The 26,358-nt window shown below is 40.0% G+C and overlaps 1 protein-coding gene across 2 annotated transcripts in view; it reads left to right on the top strand.

The window, feature by feature from the left end:
* The window catches only part of zfhx4 (zinc finger homeobox 4), a 240,648-nt gene that overhangs the window by 173,225 nt on the left and 41,065 nt on the right, over window positions 1–26,358 (top strand). For both annotated transcript variants that reach the window (XM_080194061.1, XM_080194060.1), the window contains exon 5: window positions 25,487–25,606. In XM_080194061.1, the coding sequence (XP_080050187.1) occupies window positions 25,487–25,606 (120 nt within the window). The remainder of the gene's footprint in view (window positions 1–25,486; window positions 25,607–26,358) is intronic.

The following is a 26,358-nucleotide window of genomic DNA, read 5'->3' as shown; positions in this document are numbered from 1 at the left end:
ATAACCCTTGACTCCCTTGTAGATCAAAAATCTGACTCTGTTTTGAATAAATTAATGGATCCAGCTGTTGCTACTTTCAACACCAAAGAATTCCAAAGAATACTGGCCACCTCAGGGAAAAATTCCTGATTGGCTCCATCACAAATGGAAAGATTTTTTATTTTGAAACTGTGCCCCCAGTTTTACATTTGTCCAGGAGGGGAAACATTGGCCTGGATTTTCATCCTTGAGGCAGGTAGTGGAAGTCTGGAAAATTCTCAGCTCAGTCCACTTGCATCAGCAGAAAGTGTCTGCAAAGACAGGATCTTCATTGCTGGGGGTGGGTGTGGGCAGGAGTCAAACCAACCAACATAGGATGAGGTTTGGAGGCAGCCACAGGGGTTGCTGTTTGCAGAGGCAGGCCATTTTGATGCTGTTGGACTTTGCCACAGTTAAAATAAAAACAGTCTTCACGCCTCATACAGTCTGCAAACATTACCCATTCCCTATCCATGTCATCCTCTTCCTCCATCTCCTCCCACTCACCCCTAAAGCCCGTTATGTCCTCTGCCCTTCCACTCACCCTTATGGCCCCCATGCCACGTTATGGCATTTCTATGCCCATTGACCCACTATGTACTGTCTAGAACTAATGAACCCTGTATCGAGGCAGGTACAATTTTGTCTTTTAAAAAGCTTTTGGACAGTTACATGGCTAAGTAGGGTATAGAGGGATATGGATGTGTTCAAAAGAAAGTTCTAAAAAGTAATTTATTTGTAACTTCTTCTGAGGTTGAAAGAAAAGCCATTTTACTACAAGCTACTAAAATGTGTCCATCATCCAACTCTTTAAAATATCAATAACAAAAACCATAAACCCTCGAAGCCACTTAACCCTTGTGTAAATAAACATTATGAAATTGACAGCCAGAAATCTGAGAACCTGAGTTGTCAATCAAACAATGTTTTCTCTGGAGCAGGTTTCTTAGCATTCTTAAAGCTATCTGGACTCTCAGCCAAGCGTACATAATGGGGCATAGCTGAGAGCCAACATCCATTAAGCTTGTTGAAGAAGCTGCATCATAGCCATAGCCTGGCATAGGGGTGGGGGGGGGAACAAAATGATGGCACAGAATGGAAGGGTAGAGCTTGAGGAGGCATGGAGGTGAGAGGAATGGAAGGGCTTGGCAGAGTAGTCATGTGGGACTAAGGGGCTTGGGTGGAAGGGTAGAGCTTAGCATTGGTGGTATGAAGGACTGTGAGGGGTGGATGAAAGGACATCACTTGATAGAAGAGACAGAAGGGCATGGGGGTGGGGTTGTGGGAGTGGGGGATGATGGCAGAGCTTTGCCTGGGGGAAAGTTAGTACGGCCAATCAACCTAACCCGCACATCTATGGATTGTGGGAGGAAACCAGAGCATCCGGAGGAAATCCACGCAGACATGGGGAGAATGTGTCAACTTCACACTGTCATCCAATGCCAGAATCAAACCCAGGTCCCTGGCACTGTGAGGCAGCAGTGATAACCAACGTGCCATTCTTTTTGTCTTTCCTTTCTAATCACTTAGTGATAGAGATTTATAGCATAGAAACAGGCCTTTCAACTCGTCATTGTCGCCCAGTTTTTACAACTCAGCTAGTCCCAATTACCCTCATTTGGCCCATATCCCTCTATACCCTTCTTAGCCATGTAACTGTCCAAAAGCTTTTTAAAAGACAAAGTTGTACCAGCCTCTATTACTGCCTCTGGCAGCTCATTCAAGACACTCACCCTACCCTCTGAGTGAAAATACTGCCCCTCTTGTTGTAAGTGCCTGCTAACCTTTTGTGATTCTTGTACAAGAATAGCCAGATTCCTCTGTACCTCAGCATTCTGCAGTTTCTCTCCATTTAAATAATATTCTGTCAGAAGGAATCAAACCAACCTAATCTCAATTCCCTCTTCCATTTCAATTCATCTAATCGTAAAAAATAACTTGGGTACATGTCAGAAAAATTGAACGGTAAATAAAATCTATTAAGGGACAACAAAGCAAAATATAGAGAATTTAAATGGTTTGATGGATTATCCCATCACTTTGACAGATGAGTGCTCAGTGAAGAGATCAATTGTTCATCATTTAGTTTGGTGTTGTCTTGTATGTAATGTTAAACTATTTCCAATTACAAATATTCAACACAAAGTTACAGTTGGATGGGAGGGTGAAGGCACTGGCCTTGTCACGTGTTTACTTGTCCTATTGGGATTTAATCCTATCCTGCTCAACTGTCAGAATTTCTTGATGTCAGAGACCTCTCTGCTTTGGATCTGGGGGGCAGGGGGAAGTCCAAGTTGCGGGCTGTGTGATTGGTTTCCAGAATGTATTGAAGTTTGGGCCATTCAATGGTGTGGGTTCCCCATGCTCAGCTGACTGTGGAACACTGACTTTGGTATGCAGGGATCCTCCATGTGAACCACATGGCCCATCCCGAAACTGAGCATGTTCTCAGTACCAGATGCAGAACCTTACAAGAACTTGGTGTTTGTGATTGTGTCCTGCAGCAGTGGTGGAATAAAGGGGCAATATGGTGGCACAGTGGTTAGCACTGCTGCCTCATAGCACTGGGAACCTGGGTGCAATTCCAGCCTTGGGTGACTGTCTGTGTGGAGTTTGCACATTCTCCCCATGTCTGCGTAAGTTTCCTCTGGCTGTTCTGGTTTCCTCCCACAATCCAAAAATGTGCAGGTTAGATTGATTGGCCATGCTAAATTCCCCTTAGTGTCAGGGGCAGGCTAAATATGTAATGGCAGGGTTAAATGATAGGACCTGGGTGGGATTGTTGTCAGTACAGGCTCAATGGGTGGAATTCCCTCCTTCTGCACTGTAGGCATTCTATGTGGAAATGCTCTGACACCATTTGTTGTAGCTAGTCTTTACAGTACAGTATTTTCAGTTTTTCTATCACTAATTATTAGTTACATCAGGCATTAATTGTTCAATTCATTCAAATTTTGCCTATATTTTCCAGGGCAGCATTCCACCTAATTTGGATTTAAGAGCATCGTGAAAATAGGAATTCAGACACTCTTTGGTAGTGGGTTTATGCATTTTTTTTCTCGCTTGAGTTGTGTTTATTTTTGCACCTTTGATGGTAAAATTCCCTACACTTCCTCTACCAGCACAGTCTCATTGTCTCGCTATCTGATGCTCCATGCAAAATGGCACAGAAATGCATTCAATTCATAGGAGAATTTTCTGCAAGCTCTAAAGAATCCTACTGCTGTTACCTGTGCTGAGATGGTAGCCTCGAATACACAAACAATTGTCATTGTTACTCCCAGGCTAAAGTGGTCAAGAATGATTTCTGATTGGAAAAGAAAGTGGACTAAATGTATAAATAAATTTGATCCAGTTACAGCCTCAAAGAGGAGTTCACCTTCGAATCAATTCGGTGTCTGAGGTCTCTGACCAGATGAGCATAACATAGGAGTGAACAGCTCAATTGGGTAAGGAAAGAAATAGGTCTCCAAAGGAACTGTACTTTTTCTTAAGTGTGGCATTTCCAAGCACTTTTATACAGTTACCATTCCTGTCCGAGTTTATTCCTTATCTCCTGAAGATGTGGACTGATGATATAATATCATCAGAGTTATCAGGTATTCTGTACCGCATGAGAGCAGCTAATCCTCACATGAAGATCTGAGTTTCCGCAAACCATTTTATTGTGATATAATATCACAGTCAGTGAAATCACGTCTGCCTTTGATCTTCTTACAAGCGCGATACACATACAGGCATACGCATCCTTTTCAGCAGGAGTGACTGGATGATTAGGACAAGACTGATTTAGCCTTTCTCATCAATGGATCCTGATGTGAATCTAATTCAGCACACATTAGGGACTGTATTTTGTGGTCTTGTCAGGTACTGCAACAGAGGCAGGAAGGAAAGAAAATGCCAGTATTGGTTGGCATGCTGGTTTCCCAATGCCACTCCCAGCACTGGTGACTTTCAATAGGATGGGCAGAGGGCAGTTCTGAAATCCTACCCTGCCCATTAACCATGCACTTAAGATGGTTGAAGAATTCACTGAGAGTGGATTAAGGGACATGTTCTGATTTTGACAGGGGCACATGAGCTCGGTGTGCTGATTGGAGAAGGCCAAGTGAGTGGAGGCAGACTCACAAACAGGATCCATTCATGAACATCACAGGGAATTCAGCATTCCCCATGAAAGGGTAAATGTGCACAGTGGGGTGATGTGGCATGCTTTTAATTGATATGCCCATAATCTCTGTACATCATCAGACAGGATCTGATAGAACATAAAACATTACAGCACAGTACAGGCCCTTCGGCCGTCTGTTGCGCCGACCAGTGGAACCAATCTAGTGACCCTCTAACCTAAACTATTCCAATGTTATCCATATGCCTATCCACTGACCATTTGAACACCCTTAAAGTTGGCGAGTCCACAACTGCTGCAGGCAGGGCATTCCATGCCCTTACTACCCTCTGAGTAAAGAACCTACCTCTGACATCCATCCTATAATTACCACCCCTCAATTTAAAGCTATGTCCCCTTGTGTTAGCCATCACCATCCAAAGAAAAAAGCTCTCACTGTCCACCCTATCTAACCCTCTGATCATCTTATATGCCTCAATTAGGTCACTTTTTAACCTTCTTCTCTCTAATGAAAACAACCTCAAGTCCCTCGGCCTTTCTTCATAAGACCTTCCCACCATACCAGTCAACATCCTGGTAAACCTCCTCTGCACCCTTTCCAATGCTTCCACATCTTTCTTATAATGCAGCGACCAGAACTGCACTCAATACTCCAAGTGCGGCCGCACCAGAGTTTTGTACAGTTGCAATATGATCTCACGGCTCCAAAATTCAATCCCTCTACCAATAAAAGCTAACACCCCGTACACCTTCTTAACAACCTTATCAACCTGGGCGCCAACTTTCAGGGATCTATGCACATGTACACTGAGATCTCTCTGCTCGTCCACACTACCAACAGTCCTTCCATTAGCCCTATGTTCTGTAATCCCATTACTCTTTCCAAAGTGGATCACCTCACACTTTTCTGCATTAAACTCCATTTGCCACCTCTCAGCCCAGCTCTGCAGCTTATCTGTGTCCCTCTGCAAACTGTAACATCCATCCTCACTGTCTACAACTCCTCCAACTTTAGTGTTGTAACTGTCAACTGTTATGTGACACAGCTGGAATGTGCTCATTGATAACGCAAGACATATTAATAAAAGCTTTTTGGCAGCACACACATACACCCCTACAGGTGTAGAGCATCATTGATTACATACATGTGACCATCAAGACACCCACTGACATGATAGTCAGCTTCACCAACTGGAAGAGTTTCTGTTCCCTCCGTGTTCGGCTGATTTAGTTTCCTCGTGTGTGCTCACTTTCCTGGCAGTTGCCATGGCTCCTTCATCCTCCAGCAGTCCAGCCAGCTGAAACTCTTCACTTCCACCTTCCCAACCTCCATGGATGAACTCTAGAGATCAAGGATTAACTCTTCAAAAGATGGCTATTAACCCTTCTACATGAATCTGAAATAGAGATGCTAAAACCAAAGTAATCAGCTCAGTAGTGCTGTCAAGCAGGCCATTAGGCTTTGGGTTTTGGTCAGGTGGCATTCTGCAGTATGTTTCAGCAACAGTTGCATGCATTCTGCAGATTTACCGCACTCTCCGGAACACGGCCCTCCAGAGAGCAATGGCAGTGGCTGCCATCCTTTAGCAGATTCCGTCTGAGGTGGGAAAGCATGTGGATTTACCCAGCTTGTTACCAGTCAAACAATTGATGCCCTTACGTGGCCAATTAATGGCCACTTAAAGAGCCTCATCCTGCCACCTCTGGTATTGACCCAGCAGCTGGAGTGTGGGGGTGAAAGTGGAATGGGTGGGGAAGATCCCTATGTGGCGTGTACAACAAGCAATGCATTTTGTTGACCTTTGGGAATGGGGAGCGCCCTGTTCCTTTAAAGACACCCAGTGAAAGCCACACCCCTGTCCTTGCTGTTGAACCCCTTGCCCAGTGACTCCCACACCATGAACCCCCTGCTGTCGTCACTCAATTTGATGTATAGTATTATAATAAATTTGTGGGTAATATGATTCCAAGCACAACTTGAAGGAACAATAGATTTATAAAGAACAGCCACTGCAGAAATTTACAGGCTTTTCCATAGTCAATGTGCCATGTATTTTTTATGAATTGTGTCATAGAATAAAATCACAGAATCCCTACAGTGCTGAAGAGACCATTTAGGCCATTGAGTCTGTACTGACTCTTTGACAGAGTATCTTATCCAGGTCCTCTCCTTTGCCGTATCCCTGTAATCATACACATTTACCTTGATGGGACACTAAGTAGTAATTCAGTAACCTGCACATCTCTGGACTGTTGGAGGAAACATGAGCACCTGAGGGAAACCCATGCAGACACGGGGAGAATGTGCAAACTCCAGATAGTCACCCCAAGGCCGGAATTGAACCTGGGACCCCAGTGCTGTGAGGCAGCAGTGCTAACCGCTATGCTATCCTGCATACTTGCTTCAACAAAGACTGAACAAGTTTTATTTAATTACAGTAAACAATCAACTGAACTTAAAATCACTGCCACCCTGCCAAAATGTATGGGGCTCCAGCACAATGGTTATATTCTTTTCTAGGTGAGATTTCTACAATGGACTGCATACTTCACAAAAAGGAATGCAGTGTGAAAGACTTTCCTGTGTTTGAAATGTTCTGAGCATTTTCAGAAAGGGGACATTTTCTGTTTCTGGATAGGAGTGAGCTCAGAGAGTTAAACTCAACCCAATACCCACTTCTCCATCTGGAATAAAAGGAAGAGCTGATAGTGAGAATGCCCACTCCAATGGAACAAAATAAAATATTCTTCCTGAAACTTGTTTTTTGTATGTCATATCAGATTGAAGTCTGGTTTGCAGAAAGGTTCACTGCTATTAGAAGCAGTGCTGGTTTAGGAGGAATTGTCTGGGAAAGTCCTCTTGTAGCATTTGCCAAAATGAAATCTATTTGTCATCAGTACTCTCACAGAGCCCATGTCACTCAGCAACATCCCAGATATCTCCAAATAAAATCAGTGATGTCATGAAGCTGCCAAACTCTTTCTATTTAATCAATTTTTCATTGGCACATCCAACCAATCAAAATCACCAAGGAGCCGAAAGCAGTGATTTCCATGAAAGGAAGTTAGATCAAACTAGTCTTCAAAATAATGAAGCATCAGAGTTTACATTTCCACTGGGAGGTAGGGGGTGGAGGAATTTCACTCTCCAAAAGGAACACAATCTCCATTTAGAAATTGTAATCTTTTAATTATAAAGGGAGTTGCAATTTCTCCATCTTTACTCACTGGGTTTCACTGCAGACACCAGCTTGGTGTGTTGAGCACTTCATCCCTTCAAAATGATTCATCTGTACCACTGGGTTGCTATAATGTAACGCTGGTGATATGCTAATACTCATGCAAATAGCAGCAGCTGAAATTGGTAAAGTGCCAGTGGATTTTTCACACCAGCCTGTAAAATTACCTTTTTCACCTCTTTGATGTGATAAGGAAGTGCAAAATCAAAGCAAATGCCAAGCCCTCGCTGAGGGACTAAACAGCATTTGAGCCACTCATTGCTGAGGCAGGCCATGCAGACTTCGACTGTGAGTCTCTCTGTGGATCAGACAGGCATGTAACAGCCGCTTTGTGCCACCTGCTATCTGTCACTTAATTAGCATAATCATCTAATTTCCAGTTGGAAATAATGGTGTCATGCACTTTTCTGTAATTGCTACTGTCATAATATATGCTGAATTATGTCACGCTTGTATTATATGATTAGACATTTCAGGGGGTGGCTAAGGCATCGAATTCACACATCAGTACCTTTTGATCTTGGTCATGTTGCTTGCCAGCACAATAACTTCAGAAGCTTTTTGCATTTTGATAGTTGTACCATTACAGAATGTGATAAGATGGGAAAATAATAAATTACAAGTTAATCTAAGATGGAGTGAAGTTTACATTTTTGTGTCTGCATTTATGATGAGACTTCTTAATTGTACAGCAGTTAAAATAACAGTGATATATTCCACGTTCATTAGCTCATAAAGAATTTGCCTCGCATTAATGTGATGGTGATGATCATCAGCCATAATGAGGACTTTAAATATTTACAGTATTAAGTAGTACGCCAATGGGTGAGGTGGAAAGGAGCAGATTATATGTATAAAAAAAACTGATTCTTTATATAATTAGCTTGCTTGCATTTTACTCTCAGGGATTACATCACAAGCTACCCAGAGGTACTGAATAAGTCAGCCTGAGGCAATTTTAACTTCAGTTGAGCAGACATCACTGGGCATGGCATAAAAAAGCAGCAAGCAGGAGACTGAGTGGCATCAGCTCACAATAGTGTCAGTATAAAGGGACTTGTGCAATTCCATCATAATGGGTAACTATGCTATATACACTGTAGACAAGGTGATCATGATTCTCAGATTTATATAGTTGTGCTTGAATCATTGTTAATTCAACACCCGTATATGCCTCATTGCAAATTTCTATGATATTATAATAAGTAGAACTGCCTTTCGCCTGCTATTGTAACTCAACTAGAAGTTTAGGGCAGTAGTTCTCTGTTATAGCAGAAAGAGCACCTTTTCTTTTTGAATGGGGACTGATAGAAAACTAAAATCAGATTCCAGCATCTGCAGTAATTTACTTTCATATAAAACCTGTGTTGCTTTGTTTGCATTGATAATGAATTATGGAATTAAATATTCATCTGAGCTTCCTATTTCTCTGTGAAACAATAAACATTTGGGCAAAGATGGCTGTGAATGAGTACAATAAATTAATTTATTACCAGCCAGAATGGCATTGTACAAATGTTTAACTTAGAGTACACATTGAGTGTAAAGACCTAAATAAACTCTGAATCAAAGCAGAGTGAGATTTCCTCATCTTTATTTTGTGCTTTGATACCAGACAACTGTTGTTAAAAACTCTTTGAACTTTCTCCCTAACGTTCTCGCACATGTTTTAAACAATAACAAAGCTCACTGATGGCATATGTCATGTCCAAATGCCAGACTGAGCTGCAAAGGTATTGGGGGAGGGGGATTTTCAACCCATATTCTCCGTTAGAGAGAATGGTGATGTGAACAGAGAATCCAGAGAGACTTGGGAAACACGATTCTCCGCAGAGAGATTGCGCTTCCCAATTTTACCCACCTCTCGCCAGTGGCAACATCACAAGGTTAGCACCCACAAAGATCAAAAACCTCATTGAAATGGAATTACTTGAATTTAAATATTATTAACCGCCCTCCCCACCACATGATCCACCTCACTAAATATTCATAACTCGCCCACATGACATCACAACAGTTTTGGCCAAATGAGAGACAATCAAGTAGATCCCTCAGGAGGCAAAGGGGTAAGTATAGCCCTTAGGGGAGAGGGACATAATCAGGCAGTGTGCTGGCGCTCCCCTGGCACTTCCATTTGGCACAGGTTGGCACAGTGCCAACCTGTGCCAGAGGTGAGCCCTTGTGGGCAACCCATTGGGGAAGGGTGGTCATTTATATGTATGTGTGTGGAGGGGGGTGGTGAGCAGGCACTGAGGGGGTGATGCTGGCCATACTTGTTGGGGGAGAGGGAATGCAGAGATACTTTTCAGTGGAGGGGGGGATTTTTGGAGAAGGCAATGTTGGTGATGATTGTCAGGGCAGAGTAGATGGGGGGAGAGCCCCTGATATCTCTGTGGTGGGAAGGTTTATTTTATATTCTGATTGGGGCACCTTTTAAAGATGGCCCCCTGATATCTGTGGAGCTGGACTTGTTGCCTTAAGGAGGCTTCATTCTGCTAGAGTGACAGCATCAACCTTGTCCACTCTTTTTTTAGTGTAAGAGGCTGAAGATCTGGAGAGGAAATTGGTCTGTGGAGCTGAAGAGTTTCATGCTGTTTTTTCAATCTGAGCCTGACACTTGAAATATTTTAGTAAGATTCCACCCAAAGTTTTATAATTTATTCCCATGACCTAAAAAGACACTGGAAAGAGTATATCATTGCGGCTGCATGGTGGCACACTGGTTAGCACTTCTACCTCACAGCGCCAGCGACCCGGGTTCGATTCCAGCCTCAAGTGATTATGTGGAGTTTGCACGTTCCTCCTGTATCCATGTGGGTTTCCTCCAGGTGTTCTGGTTTCCTCCTGCATTCCAAAGATACGTAGGTTAGGTTGATTGGCCAGGCTAAATTGGTGGCCCATGATGTGTAGCTTGGGGAGATTAACGGGGTAAATATGTGAAGTTACAGAGATAGGGTAAGATGCTCTCTCTGAGAGAGTCCGTGCATACTCGATGGGCTGAATAACCTGCTTCTACACTGTAGGGATTTTAAGATTGTCCATCCTGATTGCTTGAAAAAATGGTGAGCTTTTAGTAAGTGCAACTTGCATTCTTTGTGCTAAAGTACAGTTATGATCATGGTGAGTAGGGAATCCCAAGAGTTTGGTCTAGGAATGGTTTAAAAAAAATGTAGTACATTTCCAAGTCGGTGTAACCTGGGGAGTACCCTGTGTTCTTATTTACTTATCATCTTCTTGATGGTAGATTTCTCTGCAAAAGGAGGTAAATTTAGTAATTGCTGCACAGTACCTGGCACTCATGGTGAACACTGGGTGGGATCCTGAGCCCACTCTCATCAACTGTGGAAATGGCAACAGGACTTCAGGATCCGGCAAAACTCAGAAAGCTCGAATCTTGCTCGCATTTTCCAATTTTTGCTGCCCCTCGCTGAGAGGATAATCGTGGGTGTGAAACTGATTTCAGTATGTCTTTAAGATATTTGTGTATAATCAAACACCCCTCCCCCTCCCTGCCCTGTCATCCATTGACCACTCACCATACTTTCGTGCACACTGGTGAGGTTTACAATAGGTTCACCCAGACATGGAGTGGGGGGGGTGGGGGGTGGATGTGGAGTATTGACTTTGATCTTGAGATGGGGTGGGGGGGTGGTCATGTTGCAAGGGGGAGTGTGGGTGGGGTGATGCCTGTTCTGATCACACGCAGGCGGAAAACCCTGAGACCTTGGCTGGGGGGGAGGTGTTGATCCGAGATGGATTATTTTTGTCCTCTGATCGGGCCACCCTTTAAGCATGGCACACTGATCTCAGTGTAGCCGGGCTTTTAATGTTTTGTCCTGCTCCCCTACATAATGGTGTGAAACACATCCACATTCTTTTGATGGTGACAGAAGGTCTGAAGAGAAAAATGGCGTGTTTCTTGTATGCCAGTTTTCAATCAGACCCTGACATTTTGCCAAATTCTGGTAAGATTGCCACTTCTGAGTTTAGTGGTGAGGATATGGCTTTTTCCTGGAAAACCTCAAGCATCTTGAGTACTGTTGTCACTGAACCCATCTAGATGAGGTATAAATATTTCAAAATATACTTGAGCCTTTCTAATGGTGAAGAGACAGTGAGGGATGAGGAAATGAATTACCTGCTGAAAAGTGTCCGTCCATTGCCATGTGCTTATAGCCTGTCATCTTGATATCACTGCTGCAATGAAGCACCTGTTCAGTGGTGACCCTCCCCGTATGCCAATGATGGGCAATTCAGCTTTGTTGGTGCCAAAGGTTAAATCTTTCTCGAGCTGGAGATGGTAATTATGTAGCATTAATTTTTCCTGCCACTTGTTAATCTGTGTCTGAATGTTGGTGCTTCGTGTAGGCTGGCATGGTCACATCATTATTAGAGGAGTTGTGTATGCAACTCCAGTGAAGGAGTATCAGAGAAGATTCTCCCTCTTGATCTCATGTTGAAGGGGGAAGTCTTTGGTAAAGCAGTTGAAGATGGAATTTAAGAGGCTGCTCGGACTGTCCCCAGCATTGACACTCTGTGACTGTGATGACTTGCGTCCAACAAGCAATTCCATCGGGTTCGGCTCCAGCTACTGGACAGTTTCCCATTTATCCCCAGTTGACCTTAGTTTTGCAAGGGCTCCTTGATGTCTTATGTCGCTGAATACCGTGTTGTTGTGAAGGAGACCTACTCTCATCCCAGCGTTTACCTCTTGCCTGTGCCAATGTTGTAAAAAGTACAGGAGCCTATTGGGTTTTTTTTAGAATATGTCCTGGATTTGGTCACATTAATAAACTATTTGTACATTTGTCTCCACCTGGACCATTGAATTGAAAGACTTGGCCCTTTAAGGTAATTATTTGGAACGATATCCGTTAATTTTTGGCACACCATTTTCCAAACTCCAACGCACGTTCCATGCATCCCTGAAGACAAGGCAATAGAAATTTTAGTTTCAATGTATTTGATAAAAAGTAAAGAAAAACAGCCAATTGAACAGAATCCATCAACGTTCATTAACAGAACTGTCCATTTTCAGTGCAATATAAAAAGCTGCAGTGTCACATAAACCTGGACATTTCAAGAGAGCTATAAATGCCATTCTATCATAATTGCAATTGAATCAGCAAGTCCCAGTCCTGACACTTTGTTTCCCTTTTCGTCCTTTTCTGTTGCACCTTTTTGTTTAATCACTGGGTGAGTCATGCCAAATGAAAATAATAGCTACAATGTACAGGGTACACCTGCTGCATGAGGGCACAATAAACCACACTCATTGTAAAACTGCACTTAATGCAAATGCTTTTGTTGCTTGGATTCAACACGAGGTGAAGAGTTACAAAGTGCTGTGAAATTGGCAGGCTAAGGGGCATATTTCTTATTCAGTTCCTTCTAATTAACCACTCAGTTCAGTTCAGCAGCATAGCTTAATTAGAAGCTAGCATTAGTTCTAATTGTTTGCAAATTAACAAGGCTGCATGTAAATAGTGCTAATAACTTTAATTGCAGTATTCTATTTAATAAGGTCTAAGTACCATTCCCTGTGTTAAGACATTGGATTTCATGTCAGACACTACACAAATTGTGTGTCAACGATATCAAGCAGTACATTAAATGATACACACTCAGATATCTTCTCAAGTTGATCATAGCCAAAATATGTATAGTTGAGCTCTAGATGGATCAATATAGCTGTTAAAGATTTAGTCCATTGCTCGTCTACAAAAACAAAAACTATCAATAGTTTAATTAGTCAAAGTAAAGGATCACTCTATTGCAGTGCAATCTAGCAGCCTTACCGTTTCATTGCTTTAAAATCTGTAGGTATTTAGCAGCACCATACAGGTAAAGATACATTTCCAAATAATTGCAGCTCCATTTGTCCTACCTGTTGTTATTTTCCAAGCTTCTTGCACTTTAATGGAGAGCATGTTAGCATGCTGATATAACAAACCCATCCTTGCATCTGCTCGTGGTCTAAGGCTTTGTGAAGCTTTGGACGTGTTTTTAAGGCCGATGACGCTAACGAATCACAGCACAAATGACCGAATCGATGTGAAAGCAGCCACTGCTGTTTAAGAGTATCAATAATTGTACCTTTTCGCTGGAATGGATAAGTGTTACATTTAAAAGTCATATGGATCTCTTAATTGAAAGTTAATTTTAAATCAATGAAGAGAGTCATTTAAATATCGATTGTTCCTTTCAATGTGAATTGTTAACGGTTGGATTTTGTAACAACTTTGTTTAAGATGCAATCAATAGCACACAATCAGTACATTCCATAAAAGAAAATTGACATATGTTCTTAAACAGCCTTCTGGGTGTAATAATCTTATCTGCTTTCATGTATGGCTTGGAATACCCATGATCCTTTAGTTTTCCCAATGAAATCTATACATTTCAAGGATTTAAATTGGACTTGAACTCACTTGTGCAATGGAGTAAGAGTTCGGGTTGAAGACTACATGTAGAAAACACCTCAGAGTGGTTCATTATATGTAGTTACTGTTATGAAATGTTATTTGTATAATTCCATGCAATAGAGGTTGACGTATTAGGTTGAATGGAATGAAAAAAATGGTTTTGCGCACATTGGCATTTTAGGTCTTATTTGCTTGTGGAATGTAAAATGCAATAGGCTTCAATTATTTTCAATATCATAAAGTATAATGAGACTTTCATAGAAACTGCATTCATAATCATTGAATAAATAACTCATTTTTATTCAAACTCAAGTGGTTACTGTATTACTGTAGAAGACTTCAAGTTTTTAGAAGAGATACATGTGCAACTTAAGTAACCTGTCTACTTCTAAGCCCAAACACACAGCCTATTCCATTGAATAGATACAGGTAATATTGTTTTGGTTTTTATAGAATAGATATTTTCTGTGCATACATGTGGATTTGAATCTCAGAAATTGCTTTATTGGCTCCTCTTCTGGGCTATTTTCCTTTCCATTACTTCCATTAATTTGGATTTGAAGAGCCAGCTAATCTAGCTAATTGTGGGTTACTTTGTTTTATTTAACAGAATGAGGTAAGCAGAGCTTGAAACATATGGCGTGATAAATAACAGACTGATATGATTTGGCTCAATGTGGCACTGCTGTACTTGATAGAAGGTGCAAACAGCCTCAGCGAATTTCATTGAGTGGAATCTTATCAGTCATGATAAGTGACCCTATCACTTCTCCCAGTGAGGCTGCCAGCTGTCCACAGCTGTGGGCAGTCCGAATGGCACTCCCACTTAATCAACTCACACACCACCCTTAGTGGGTTGAGGATGCCTACCTCCGGGAAGATTGCGCAGGTGGGCAGACCTGAAAAACCTCATCAAAGTTAGACCCCAGGAATGGACCTGCCCTGCACTGAAAAACCAAGATTGTAAGATTCTGCCAATTGTGTCAGAAGAAGGAACAAAAAAGCAGTCTTCATTCTCAAAGAATGTTCTCCAAAGTAGCAAAGCTATTATTGTGCTGCCTTTCATCTGGTAATTAGCAGGTTGTCAATAGGTCTCAAATGCATGTTTTACATGCTGTAAAAACCATTGCTTTTTTTGAAGGATAATTCATTTTGTAAAGTCATTGCCAAATAGGAATAAGAAGTCAAATCTAGCTTTATTATTTATCTGAAGGATGCATACGCTTGAAAAATAAAAACTCCCACAATGTTAATTCTCCTTATAAAAGTGATGATTGTTGGAAGTGATACAGTTTGCTAATTCTCACAGATGTCACATCTGCAGCTTCAAACAAGGAGACAATAAACAACTTGCATTTTCTCAAAGGATGGAGCAGGTCTTACAGTTCTTCAGCAGTTCAAAAGAAGAAACGCAACATTTTTTTAAATGCTGCAGTTAATTCATTACTGAAACTTCCGTGGGGAAAAAGAGAATGCTCCAACCATTTGCAGCGCTCCAACACATTGCCATTACTGTCGCCCTCAATGCTGCAATTTCCAAGTCCACTTCATCCTCCTCCTCCTTTCTTGAAAGCAATATAAAAACATGTTATTAAAAATAAATACTTCAATGGCACTAATTTGAATGCGTGTAAACTTTTGCCTATGAAGATGCTGTTACTAAGAAAGGGCTTGGGATTTGTCTGATAGATCTTATTTGTCTGATAGAGTTGACCAGGGAAATGGAGCTACAGCTGGTTACTTCATTAGGTTCTTTCATTGATTGAACCCTGCTGAAGTGATGCAGCAGACTCCACGATAACTGCTGGTAATAGAACAAAATGAATTCTTATCACAGAGATTGGAAAGGCCATTAACCCCGGCCTCTAGTGCTTTCAGAAGTTATAGACAGGAAGCTGCGTGGTGACTGGTAAAACTGTTTTCTGTCTAACCACAGGTCACGTTGGAAGGCGTGTGTGAAATTTTTACCCTTCGGCTTCAACATAGATGAAACAATTAAGAGACAGATGTTTAAAATCATCCTTTAATAAACAAGGGAAAAGAAGAAAAATATCAGAATGGAAAGGATTTTATCTTGATTATTTTTAATGCAATGATAATTGTTTCCATCAGGCTTGCTGTCCTGTTGCAGGAACAATGATATAAGCAATATTCACTGACAGAATATTAAGATACCATTTCCATATTTTTTTAAACCTGCACACAGTTTTCGATCAGCTGCTGTTTCCTGTGCTGCTTGAATTGGTTGAGAATATATATCCATCTATTCAAAAGTCTGTCTGCTACGATTTGGCATTCGACATTGAACATTGTAAAGCAATCCATACATAAACTATGTATCCTGCAAACAGATGCTTGATGGTTCTTTCCATTATCAGTGAAATAAGAGTATAATTCATCATCACAATTATCTTATGTGAACTACCTCGCTAACTTCAGTATCTAAATGTAAAAAAAATCTGAGGACAAAATTCTACAATCATTCAGATTGGATGCCTGTGAGGTTTTCACGCTATTAAATTGCAAATGTATATTTCAACTGAGGCACAGCATGTTTGGCTAGATTCTGCAAGCTTCTCATGAAAATGGCTGATTAGTGGTTGCTGCCTTAATGTTCTGACCTTGAGTGAAATTGAGGCATTTGGTGATGAATGTGGTCAGTTATCTTGGCTGGAATAAGCAGCTGCTGTATTGTGTTGTGAAAAAAAACTATAAAGCACCGATGGCTGGGCTGACTGTAAAATAGTGAGATTTAATTCCATTCAACCTGTTGAAAAATCAGTTGTGTGCTGATGCAAGAAGGCTGATACTGTTGAATCTCCTCCCCACAGGTCTGGTTATGTTGGATTGAAAGATACTTCACATCAATTAATATAAAAGTGCAGGAGGTGGGCAATGTGTCCTATAGTTCTTTATTACGATATTTATCGGCTGATTTTTGTTTGATCTCTATGTGGCCTTCCTTAAAATACAGGAAATCATTTAAAACTGTGTTTCCCAATTAGCAACTAAATAATTATTTTGTGAAGCCTTGTGGAGTGAATGAATCAAGATGAAATATAGTGCATCAAAAATGAAAAACAGCAACACATTCTGGTGAAAAATTATGATGGGATTATTGTAAATCAACAGTCAAATGTCACATGATGCATTGTTACACGTTAGTTAATTATCAGAGGCCAAAACCAAACTGATATTGTGCACTGAAGGGCTTACCTGCAGTGTGAAACAAAATCCTTGCAATCACATGGCTTATTTTAGATAACTAGCCAAACACTGTACTCCATGCAATAGCTGAGCGCTTGCTAAGTATAATGTCTGCTCACTTTAGGGTTGTATACAGTTTTGTTGAATAATACTCCTGTGACGTGCCTTGAGAAGTTTTACTTCATTAAAGACACTGTCTAAATGCACATTGTTGTTCTAATTAATTGTAGGCTTTTTATAAGCCAGCAGGAGTAACATACTTGTTAATCCTTTTGTGTGAATAACATCGTGGCTCAGAATACAATTAGACTGACTGTTGGCATCTGCATGGAAAGCCATCACCAACACAAAAACCAATAACCCAAAGCAGAATACAATCCCCACATACAAAATTGAAATAATATACTTCTGAATAATGGAAAATACAGGGAGGGATTTCAAGGCTGTAATCTAATTGAATAGTTTAAATGATTGTTTAAAACTGCTTGAGTCCATTCTCATGGTTGATGACACTGTCTGAACCTTAAATTAGATTACAACCTTGTAATCACTCCCAGGTATCCTTCATTTTCTGTTAGAAATGAATGAAATAGATACATTTGTTTCACGAGGTTTCAGTTTTTCAGTCTGATATGTAACACACTATTAGGATATAAGCAGTAGGAAAACAATCGAATCTGCTTCAGAAAGAAATTCAACTATGACAGTAGGTTTTTGAAGACCTAGATTTCTGAAGCAAGTTGGGGTAGAAATACTTCCATATTCCAGGTTAATGTGTTCAGGTGACGTTCCACTGTTTACTGTTTTAAATACAAATGAGTTAATACCTCTGCTAAATTAGTAGACAGAAGAATTTGAAACAAATCAATTAGGCATAAGGAGCATTAAGCAGATTTTCTAACCAATCTTTGTCTCTAGAATTTTCTAAGCATAAATCATCAGAGCCAGAGGATGAGATTTGAAATCATTCAAAACTCATCTATTTGTGCAGAGTTAAAATCAGATTTATACTGTAATAATGGGAGGAAGGTGCTGAACTAATTTGTGAGTAAACAAAAAGGTTCCATAAGTCTGAAACATATACTTCCTGCCATAAATGATTTGAAAAGAAAAAAAAATCATGTGACTTTTATTGGATGGCCCATTGGTTAGCAATGCTGCCTCACAGCATCAGGGAACCGGGTTCAATTTCGGCCTCAGGTGATGGTCTATGTAGAGTCTACACATCCTCCCAGTGTCTGCATGGGTTTCCTCCCATAATCCAAAGCTGCATTTGTTAGGTTGACTGCCTAAGCTAAATTGCCCCTTCATGTCAAGGGGACTGGGAGGGTAAATACATGAAGTTATGGAGATAGGGTCTGGCAGGGATCATTATTGGTGCAGGCTCAATGGGCTGAATGGCCTCCTTCTGCACTGTAGGGATTCTATGATTCTATATATTTATTAGCAGCTACAGATTTATTTTTTCATCTATTACCAGTTCAGCTGATATGTTGAGCATAGCTTATGTAAACGAAACCTGAGATAAATATGTTTTCCTTAATTATAATGACCTAAATGAATGCATTCCTCAGTTTACCAAATCCTTAACTCAATCAATTGTTATTTAGGTTATCAAAATTATGATTTGTGATTGAAGCCCCTATCCAAGGTATTGATTGTTCAAAAAGAAAGGGGTCACTCATTTAAAATGGAGATGAGGCAAAATCATCTTTCCTCTCAGAGAGTCCCAAGTCTTTGAAGTGCTCTTCCTGAAATGGTGATGGAAGCAGAGTCCTTTGATATTTTTAAGGCAGAGTTGGATAGAGTCTTTGGTAAGCAAGGGGGTGATAGGTTATCGGTCATAGGTAGAGTGCAGATTTGAGGTTACGATCAGATCAGCCATGATCTCACTGAATTGTCAAGCAGGGGCTGAAAGGCCTACTCCTTCTCCAGATGTGGTATCAGATGTAATACCTGCCCCTTTACTTCCTCACTTTTCAAGGCCCCAAACACTACTTCCAGGTGAAGTAGTGATTTACTTGTATTACTTTCAATTTAGTCCACAGTATTCACTGCTCACAATGCGGTCTGTTCTGCAGTGGGGACATGAAACAGGCTGGATGACCACTTTGCAGAACACCTCCACTCAGTTCACAAGTATGAATCTGAACTTCCAGTTGCTTGTCATTTGTATCGCTCTCATGCCCACATTTCTGTCCTTGCCTGCTGCTGCAACTCATCTTCTGATTGTGCACTTTGCAGCCTTTTTGACTCAACATTGAGTTCAACAATTTCACACCATGAACTCTGTCCTCTGTTTTGAACTTTTCTTCCCCTGTGTGCCAATTTGTATCTTGATCTCATGTTTTCCTTTCAGAAGGAGCTAGCCTTTATTCTGCTATTTACACCTACTCTGGACCAATGCTTTGTTTCTTTACTAATACCATTAGCACTCCATTTGCTTTTTGTTCCCAGGTGTCTTTGGTACTTAATCTCCCCTTCCCTCTAATCTATCCCTGACCTTCCCTTTTGTTCCACTTAACGTCCATACCCCACTTTTTCTCTCTTCAGTTCAGGTGAAAGGTCATAATGGACTTGAAATGTTAAGCAAAAGCAGAAAATGCTGGAAAATCTCAGCAGGTCTGACAGCATCTGTGGAGAGAGAATAGAACTAATGTTTTGAACCTGGATGACCCTTTGTCAGAACAGTTTTGATCATAGGAATGTAACTCTGTTACCCTCTCCACGGATGCTGCTAGACCTGCTGAGTTTTTCAAACACTTGCGGTTTTCATTTCAGATTTCCAGCGTCTGCAATGTGGCTTTTATTACACTGATTAGTCAATCTGCTCTGAGACTATAACAGTGATATAAATGCAATAGCATACCTTAAGAGTAATCTCCAGCTTGTTTTAGAATAAATCTCAAATTCTGCTTTTGAATATTATTATAAACAGTTGTGTACTGATGGCCTTCCACAAAAATGTGATGAAAATCAAGCACTGACTTGCATGGACCACGACAAGAATGTGAAGTATGTATCCAGTATCTTGTAATATCAAATCCTACCGTGAGTGTGTGTGCGCCTGTTTACCTAATTCAGCCCCCTGCCCCCAATACCCCCAGCCACATCCATGTTGACGGTCCTTCATTCAGATGAAAGAAAGAATTTTTGAATGCTCAGGAATATTATGCTATGATACGGCACTGACATTTCCTTTAGTAATAGCAGGGATGCAGATTATTTAGGATGGAGCCTATTTCTATCAGTATTCTTTTCCTACAGTATGGTCTAAAATGCTCCTGTGGGAAAATGCATTTTGTTTTTTTTAAAAGAATCAACCGTAGACTTGGCATTACAGCAAAAGCATACCATTTCAATTGGATTTCACTTTCAGGCTGTTCTTTGAGCAAATGGAAACATCTATATTATGATTCAGATTTATTTTGGGTGCTGCCACAAATATCATATCTGCAGTAATGATACCGTCATATTTATTGGTCATGCAAAACTGGCAAATTGTGCAGTGTGTCCCAGGTTCCTATGACACCACAAGACTTTGTCATTGCACAATAGTTTAAAACAGGTGATGGTTTATCAACAATGTTTATATCTCTGGCGATTTTTATTTCAATGTTAAACCTGCTCCATGTTATACCATTGCAAAAGATCAAAATCTGCTTTTTTCCATAATATCAATGTAAATGATCCTATAACAAAGTGCAGTGACACAAAACTGCATTTATGATTATTTTACAGCAAACCTACTATGATCGCAAGTGACTGATTTTGTTGTCAACAATAGTGCATCTCAGTTTAGGTTTACATAGAATACCCATCCTCAGTAAGAAACAGTCACACACAATAAGACTTCATCTGATCTTAGATCACCAAATATTTATTCCAATCTTTTTTAGGTCACCTTTCACGGTATTGTTACAGGACACTCACTGTGGCTAGAACCTCATTATAATCCACATAATGTAACACTTTCAAAGCATAAGTCTTAGTGAAGGTGAGATCTATATTCCAGTAGTAATGCTTTTAACTTCCAGCTGGAACATGATAGTTTTGTCAGTATGTCAGAGGTTTTTGTCCTTGGGTCATTATTATCTACCCATAAGAAGAAGGCAGAGTTTGATCTCGTGAAAGAGATTGAAAGCTGCTCCTTTGGGCAGTTGAAGTCTGACATCAAGATACAGTTTCCAGAGTCAAAATTAGAGTAAACAAAAATCACAGGTCAGATTTTCCAACCTTGTCTGCAGCTGGGGTTCTCCAGTCCCACTGCAGTGTACGGAGATTTTGTTCAGTGCCAAATTCTCCATTCTCGCAGTCAGCAGCAGCGGAGCACGAACGGCCAAAGAATCCAAACATACATCTCCAAAGTTGGAGACAAAGGTGAAGAGAAGGATTTCACACACACTCACTTTTTCCTACCTTATCAATCTGGATTTTTTTTTCTAGTCAATCCATAGTTGTATGTTTTACATTTTCTGCTTTATCTTGTAAATCTGATGTCCATCATTACTTTAAATGTTTCTTCAGGTAAAACTAGTAACTATTTTTAATAAATGGAAGAGGTGTTTAAAGCTGGTAGAGTAGCAATGTTCATTCAGAGTGTCTAGCCAACGACTCCCACATCCCATGAATGAATAAAAAAAATTCAAACCATTTTCATTTGAAGGTGGCATTTGAACTTGATTCCCTCAGAGAGCTTTTATGCTTTATATGGTGAAAGGGGAAGTTTCTTGCTCTTGACCCTGCATGGAACCATTTGCAATATTAGAGTGCTCTATCAATGGAAGGAGGCACCTTGAGGATAGCAGGACTAATTCTGCCCTCTAGGAATTCATTTCCCATTGGACAGTGACACCATTGCTAGACTGACTTGGCTGATGACTGAAGACGGTGAGGGGAAAAGGGGGCACGTTTTCCGGCAGAGGGAAATGTAAAGTAAAATATTATGAATAATTTTAGTTAAAGCTTAATGGGCTTTAGGCATTAATTGTGGTTACCTTCCAAACAGCATGTGCAAAATATGGACTAAAAACATTCAAGTGACTAGAACTAGATTCTGATAGCCCCTTGTTAAAATGCACTCGATAAATGTTAATTTTATTCTGATGATTAATGCTCTTGTGCCATTTTCCATAACATATATTTTAACCTTTTTAAATCAAAAATGTTGTTCAAAGTCACCTTTTACTGTGCGTTTCATTTCCAGAATAAAAGTAGCATATATTTAAACTGTAATTAATACCATTTAGGTTTTCCTGATGAAAGCAGATTAGGAAATGAATCATTGCTCAAGCATAAGCTTATGATATTTGGCATGACTGAGAATGTGATATATCTATTACGAAAAGACAGTTAAAAATATCATTGAATTCACTTTGGAGATCACCTAACCCTGGAGTTTCTGCTAATTAATTTTGATTATAATTAAGAAAAGCTACAGCTCCAACATTCAGGATGGCAGTATGCCTGTTTTTACCACAGCATGTAATAAACCCTGTGCATTAAAAAGTACTCTGAGCTCTACTTAGACCCTGTGGTCCTGAAAGTCTCACTTTTTAAAATGAGAAACGTATTAGGCAAATAGACTGCCGTGTCCTCCTTCAGCCGTTAATTTGATACACTTCCTTATAACCAGGGAAATATTACTTGATCATTCTTCTTAATTTCTGCAGTACATGACTTCACATTTAGTTGGAGATACAACATGAAAAGTAAAGCCGTCTTTTAAACTAAATGTAAAAACTGTGAGGTAAAAACCGTGCAGTAAAAACCGTGCAATTTCTTCTCAAACCAGATAGGATTTTGTTTCTGAGTGAAAATATACTACAAGCAGGATGTATCATTTTAATGCACATAGGAGTAATTTTGAAAAGGTTTAAAGTATATGTATTTCCATAAACAGCTTCTCGTTTCTAATAAACCTCTGTTGCTCTTGTCCAAATATTTTCTTTTTGCTGCATTCAAACAAATAGAGAGGTAGCAAGATAAAAAAAATGTATCTGGTGAACAGTTTACCTCCGAGGTTTATTTGTTTGTGGCATGTTGGAATCCTCTAAAGTTATAGCCTCAGCACTGCTGTTTGCTATTAAGTTGATGGGGAGAGTCTATCCCACAGTTGCTCTGTGCTGCTGACATAAAGTCTTTGTTCACATTCAGATTAGTCAAACTGTTGTGAGGGTCAGGCCAGGGTCAGACTCCATGATGATGTATAGGAGAACATGTCTGGGAATTTCTCTCGCTCTTAAAACACATACCAGAAAGGCAGAAGAGAAACCGAGCAAACTGACTGATGAGACCCAGATGATAGTTACTCTTACTGGGTTCATAATTTGCCTTTTAACACACCATGTTTTATTAATGTGTGCCGTGATAGCCTTGAAAATTTCATGTCCCCCGAAGGTAAGGACACTCCGTGACACTTCATTTCCTTGCCCACGGGAAATGGGTCAGTAAATCCAGTAAAAAAGAACAATGCATAAATTCCCGAGGATGAGAAAGAAAGGTCTCTCACAAGCTTTCTAAGGTTGTAGGGCCCGACACTGGATATGAGCTGTGCGCGCACTTCGCATTAACAGTTCTATCAGGTCATGATCACAGACGCGCAGCAGCCCAAACTGTGCTCCCCTACCACCTTTACAAATATAGCCTTGTCCACCTACTGCGACCAGCCAGCTCGCAGAGTCTCCACTTTGATTAACAATCAGGATTGGAAAATACTGAAACACCACCAGTGAGACAAATAAGAGAAGTAAATGCAGTCCAATAGAGTTTGGAAACCAATTCTAATCAGTCTGAACTGGGTTAATCTGTGCACATCAAGGTACAAATCAATTTAGATCAATCTGTTTTTAACACACCCTTGAGATGGATTAAAAGAGATCAGTTTAAAATGATCCCATTTCTTGTCTCCATGTAAAGGCAAAACCTGTTCATATCAAATCTAATACATACAGCAAATAAATTGAAAAATAAAATTAAACAATCTGTACTTGTGTGTAAAAGCAAACATAGCATGTGATATATGCATAGAATATTTTTAATCCACTGATTGAGCACAGCACTCAGGTTTATTATTTCTACATTTCAGAATTTTGGAATGCTGTCACCCAAAAGTCATCTTAGTGCTAAACTAGCAATTTTTGCAACCGGCTGCAGCTTATGACAGGGAATATTTCACCCTGCTGTCAGAACACTATCAATAAAACATAGCATTCAGAGTGTGTTCATTTCTCCCCCTTCAATCACTAGAGCATTTGCAATGAAAATGTTATGTTATATTTATTCCTGAGCTGATGTGTTGTGCATAAATGTAAAATGAAATAATAATATGGGATGTAAGGGGTTAACTTGTCTTAGTCAGTTAACAAAAACATTGCTTATCAAACAACAACTGGGGAGGGGTGGTGGGGGGGGCGCTAGTATATGTCAGTGAGCTCAGGACCTGTTCACTTCCTCAGGGTCAATTCTTCTGGTTATTAAGATTTTATGAATCTGATGAGTGCAGTCTTTTGCTTTGACTGACAGAATACTGCGCCATTTTGTTTCCATCACCTAATTTGTTTAATTCCTACCGGGATTTGCAAATATGATTTTTATTTTGAAATGCAATGAGCGCAGCATGCAGTGCTGTGGGAGTTGCAGGACTGGTTATCTGGCATTACTCAGACTGCTAAAAATTCATTAAAATGTGACACCAACACAGTGAGAGACAAATGATCACAGGATGAAAAGGAACAGTGGGCATTTCATGGATTAGTGCTGCGTAACCCTAGCCATGCAGCTAACTGCATAAACAGATTAATCCAGCACGATTACAACTTGGAGGAATATAGAACTATTTAAATTGGTGTCAGCTTTTGCATTTATAGAGTTGGATATGGATATAGATGGAGTTACACAATGCAATCGGTCGATCGCAAACGTTTTAAATGGGCATCAACTGAAAGTTGTTTGAGAGAATATTAAATTGCATCTGAAGGAGTGCCCCCTATGGACAGCCATCTTTTCTAAAATGAATCAGACATTTTCCAATCAACACAAAATGGCCAAAGAGCTAAATTAGTTCAATCTTATATTGTGGCATTCAGTAAATGTTGTGCTTGATTATATTCAATTATATACTGTTAATAAAATCCCACCTACAGGTATCAACAAATGTAGATATGTTTTGGAATCGTTTTTATGAATGTTGTGAGAAAATGTCTAAAGTTTAACATTAACTTGATTTTACATCCAGATATACAATTAACTACATTACTCTGGATATACAAGTGGTAAATAGTATTTTACTTTGACTTAACCTTTCAATAATGAGAAAAGGCTTTGAAATTAGTGTTGGGCTGCATATGCTATTTGTTTTTTTTCCAATCTATAAAGTACAGGATACAGAATGGAGTAAATGTTTCCCCTAAACAAACCCTGCAGTTTGTAATCTGCTTTCCTAATCTCCCTCACATTTTTAATTGCAGATGAGCAAAGTGAAGACTCTGAAGGCCCTGGTAAAACCACTGTTTCAGCTGGTGCTCCTGATAACAAGGACAAAACTGAAAAAGACAACAAAGAAAACAAGAAGTCTAACAAAGACTCTGGTAATACTTGTAGATTTTGTCATTTTTCCATATTAAATTTTCTTTGATCTTAAAATTATTTGCACAGTTCCCCTCCCCCATCTCAATTATATTCGTCACATGTGTGTTTTACATGTGATTTCTATCAGTAGCCTCACGCTGACCTACTTTTAATCATAACCATCTGACAGGATAGATGCGGATAAGTTGAAGAATATTACAGAATGGCCAGTGAGATTATTTTTTAATCAAATAAGTTTGCGTGCTTGTAATTTTAAGCGCCTTTCATTAATCTTTGCTGTACTTGTGATTCCTCTGATGACATATTAATTTTGTTTAAGCCCAGGATTAGATACCAATCATGTATTTTTTCCATTATGGTGAGGCATATCAGTATCACTGACCAGAGGCCTTTCAGCCTACTTATTTTTTAGTCATTTTCCTTAGTAATACAAAGCAGCCTTCTCTACCTGAGCAATAAATTCTGAATTAATGCTTTTTGCAGAAGTTGTACTCCTATAATCGCATCTTGTATAAAACCAGCATCTGGTATAAATACCACAGCCTCTGTTCTCTATTTTATTTGGCGGATATTGCAGGATGCATGATTTGCTTTTTGTCGTCTAAGTTTGTATTTTTTTGATTTTTGTATCAAGGAGAAAACTGTGGTCAAAAATTAATATTACGTGAGCTGCCTTTACAGCACGCAAGGTGGTTAAATTATGTTGACTGCAGTGAAGCCAAAGCGCTGAAATAGGTTTAAAAACTATTGA

This window comes from Carcharhinus amblyrhynchos, chromosome 8, assembly GCF_965287045.1.
Source record: "Carcharhinus amblyrhynchos chromosome 8, sCarAmb.v2.hapA, whole genome shotgun sequence".
NCBI lineage: Eukaryota > Metazoa > Chordata > Chondrichthyes > Carcharhiniformes > Carcharhinidae > Carcharhinus > Carcharhinus amblyrhynchos.
Note: the sequence above shows the minus strand (reverse complement) of the source record. Positions and strands in the feature narration are given on the sequence as shown.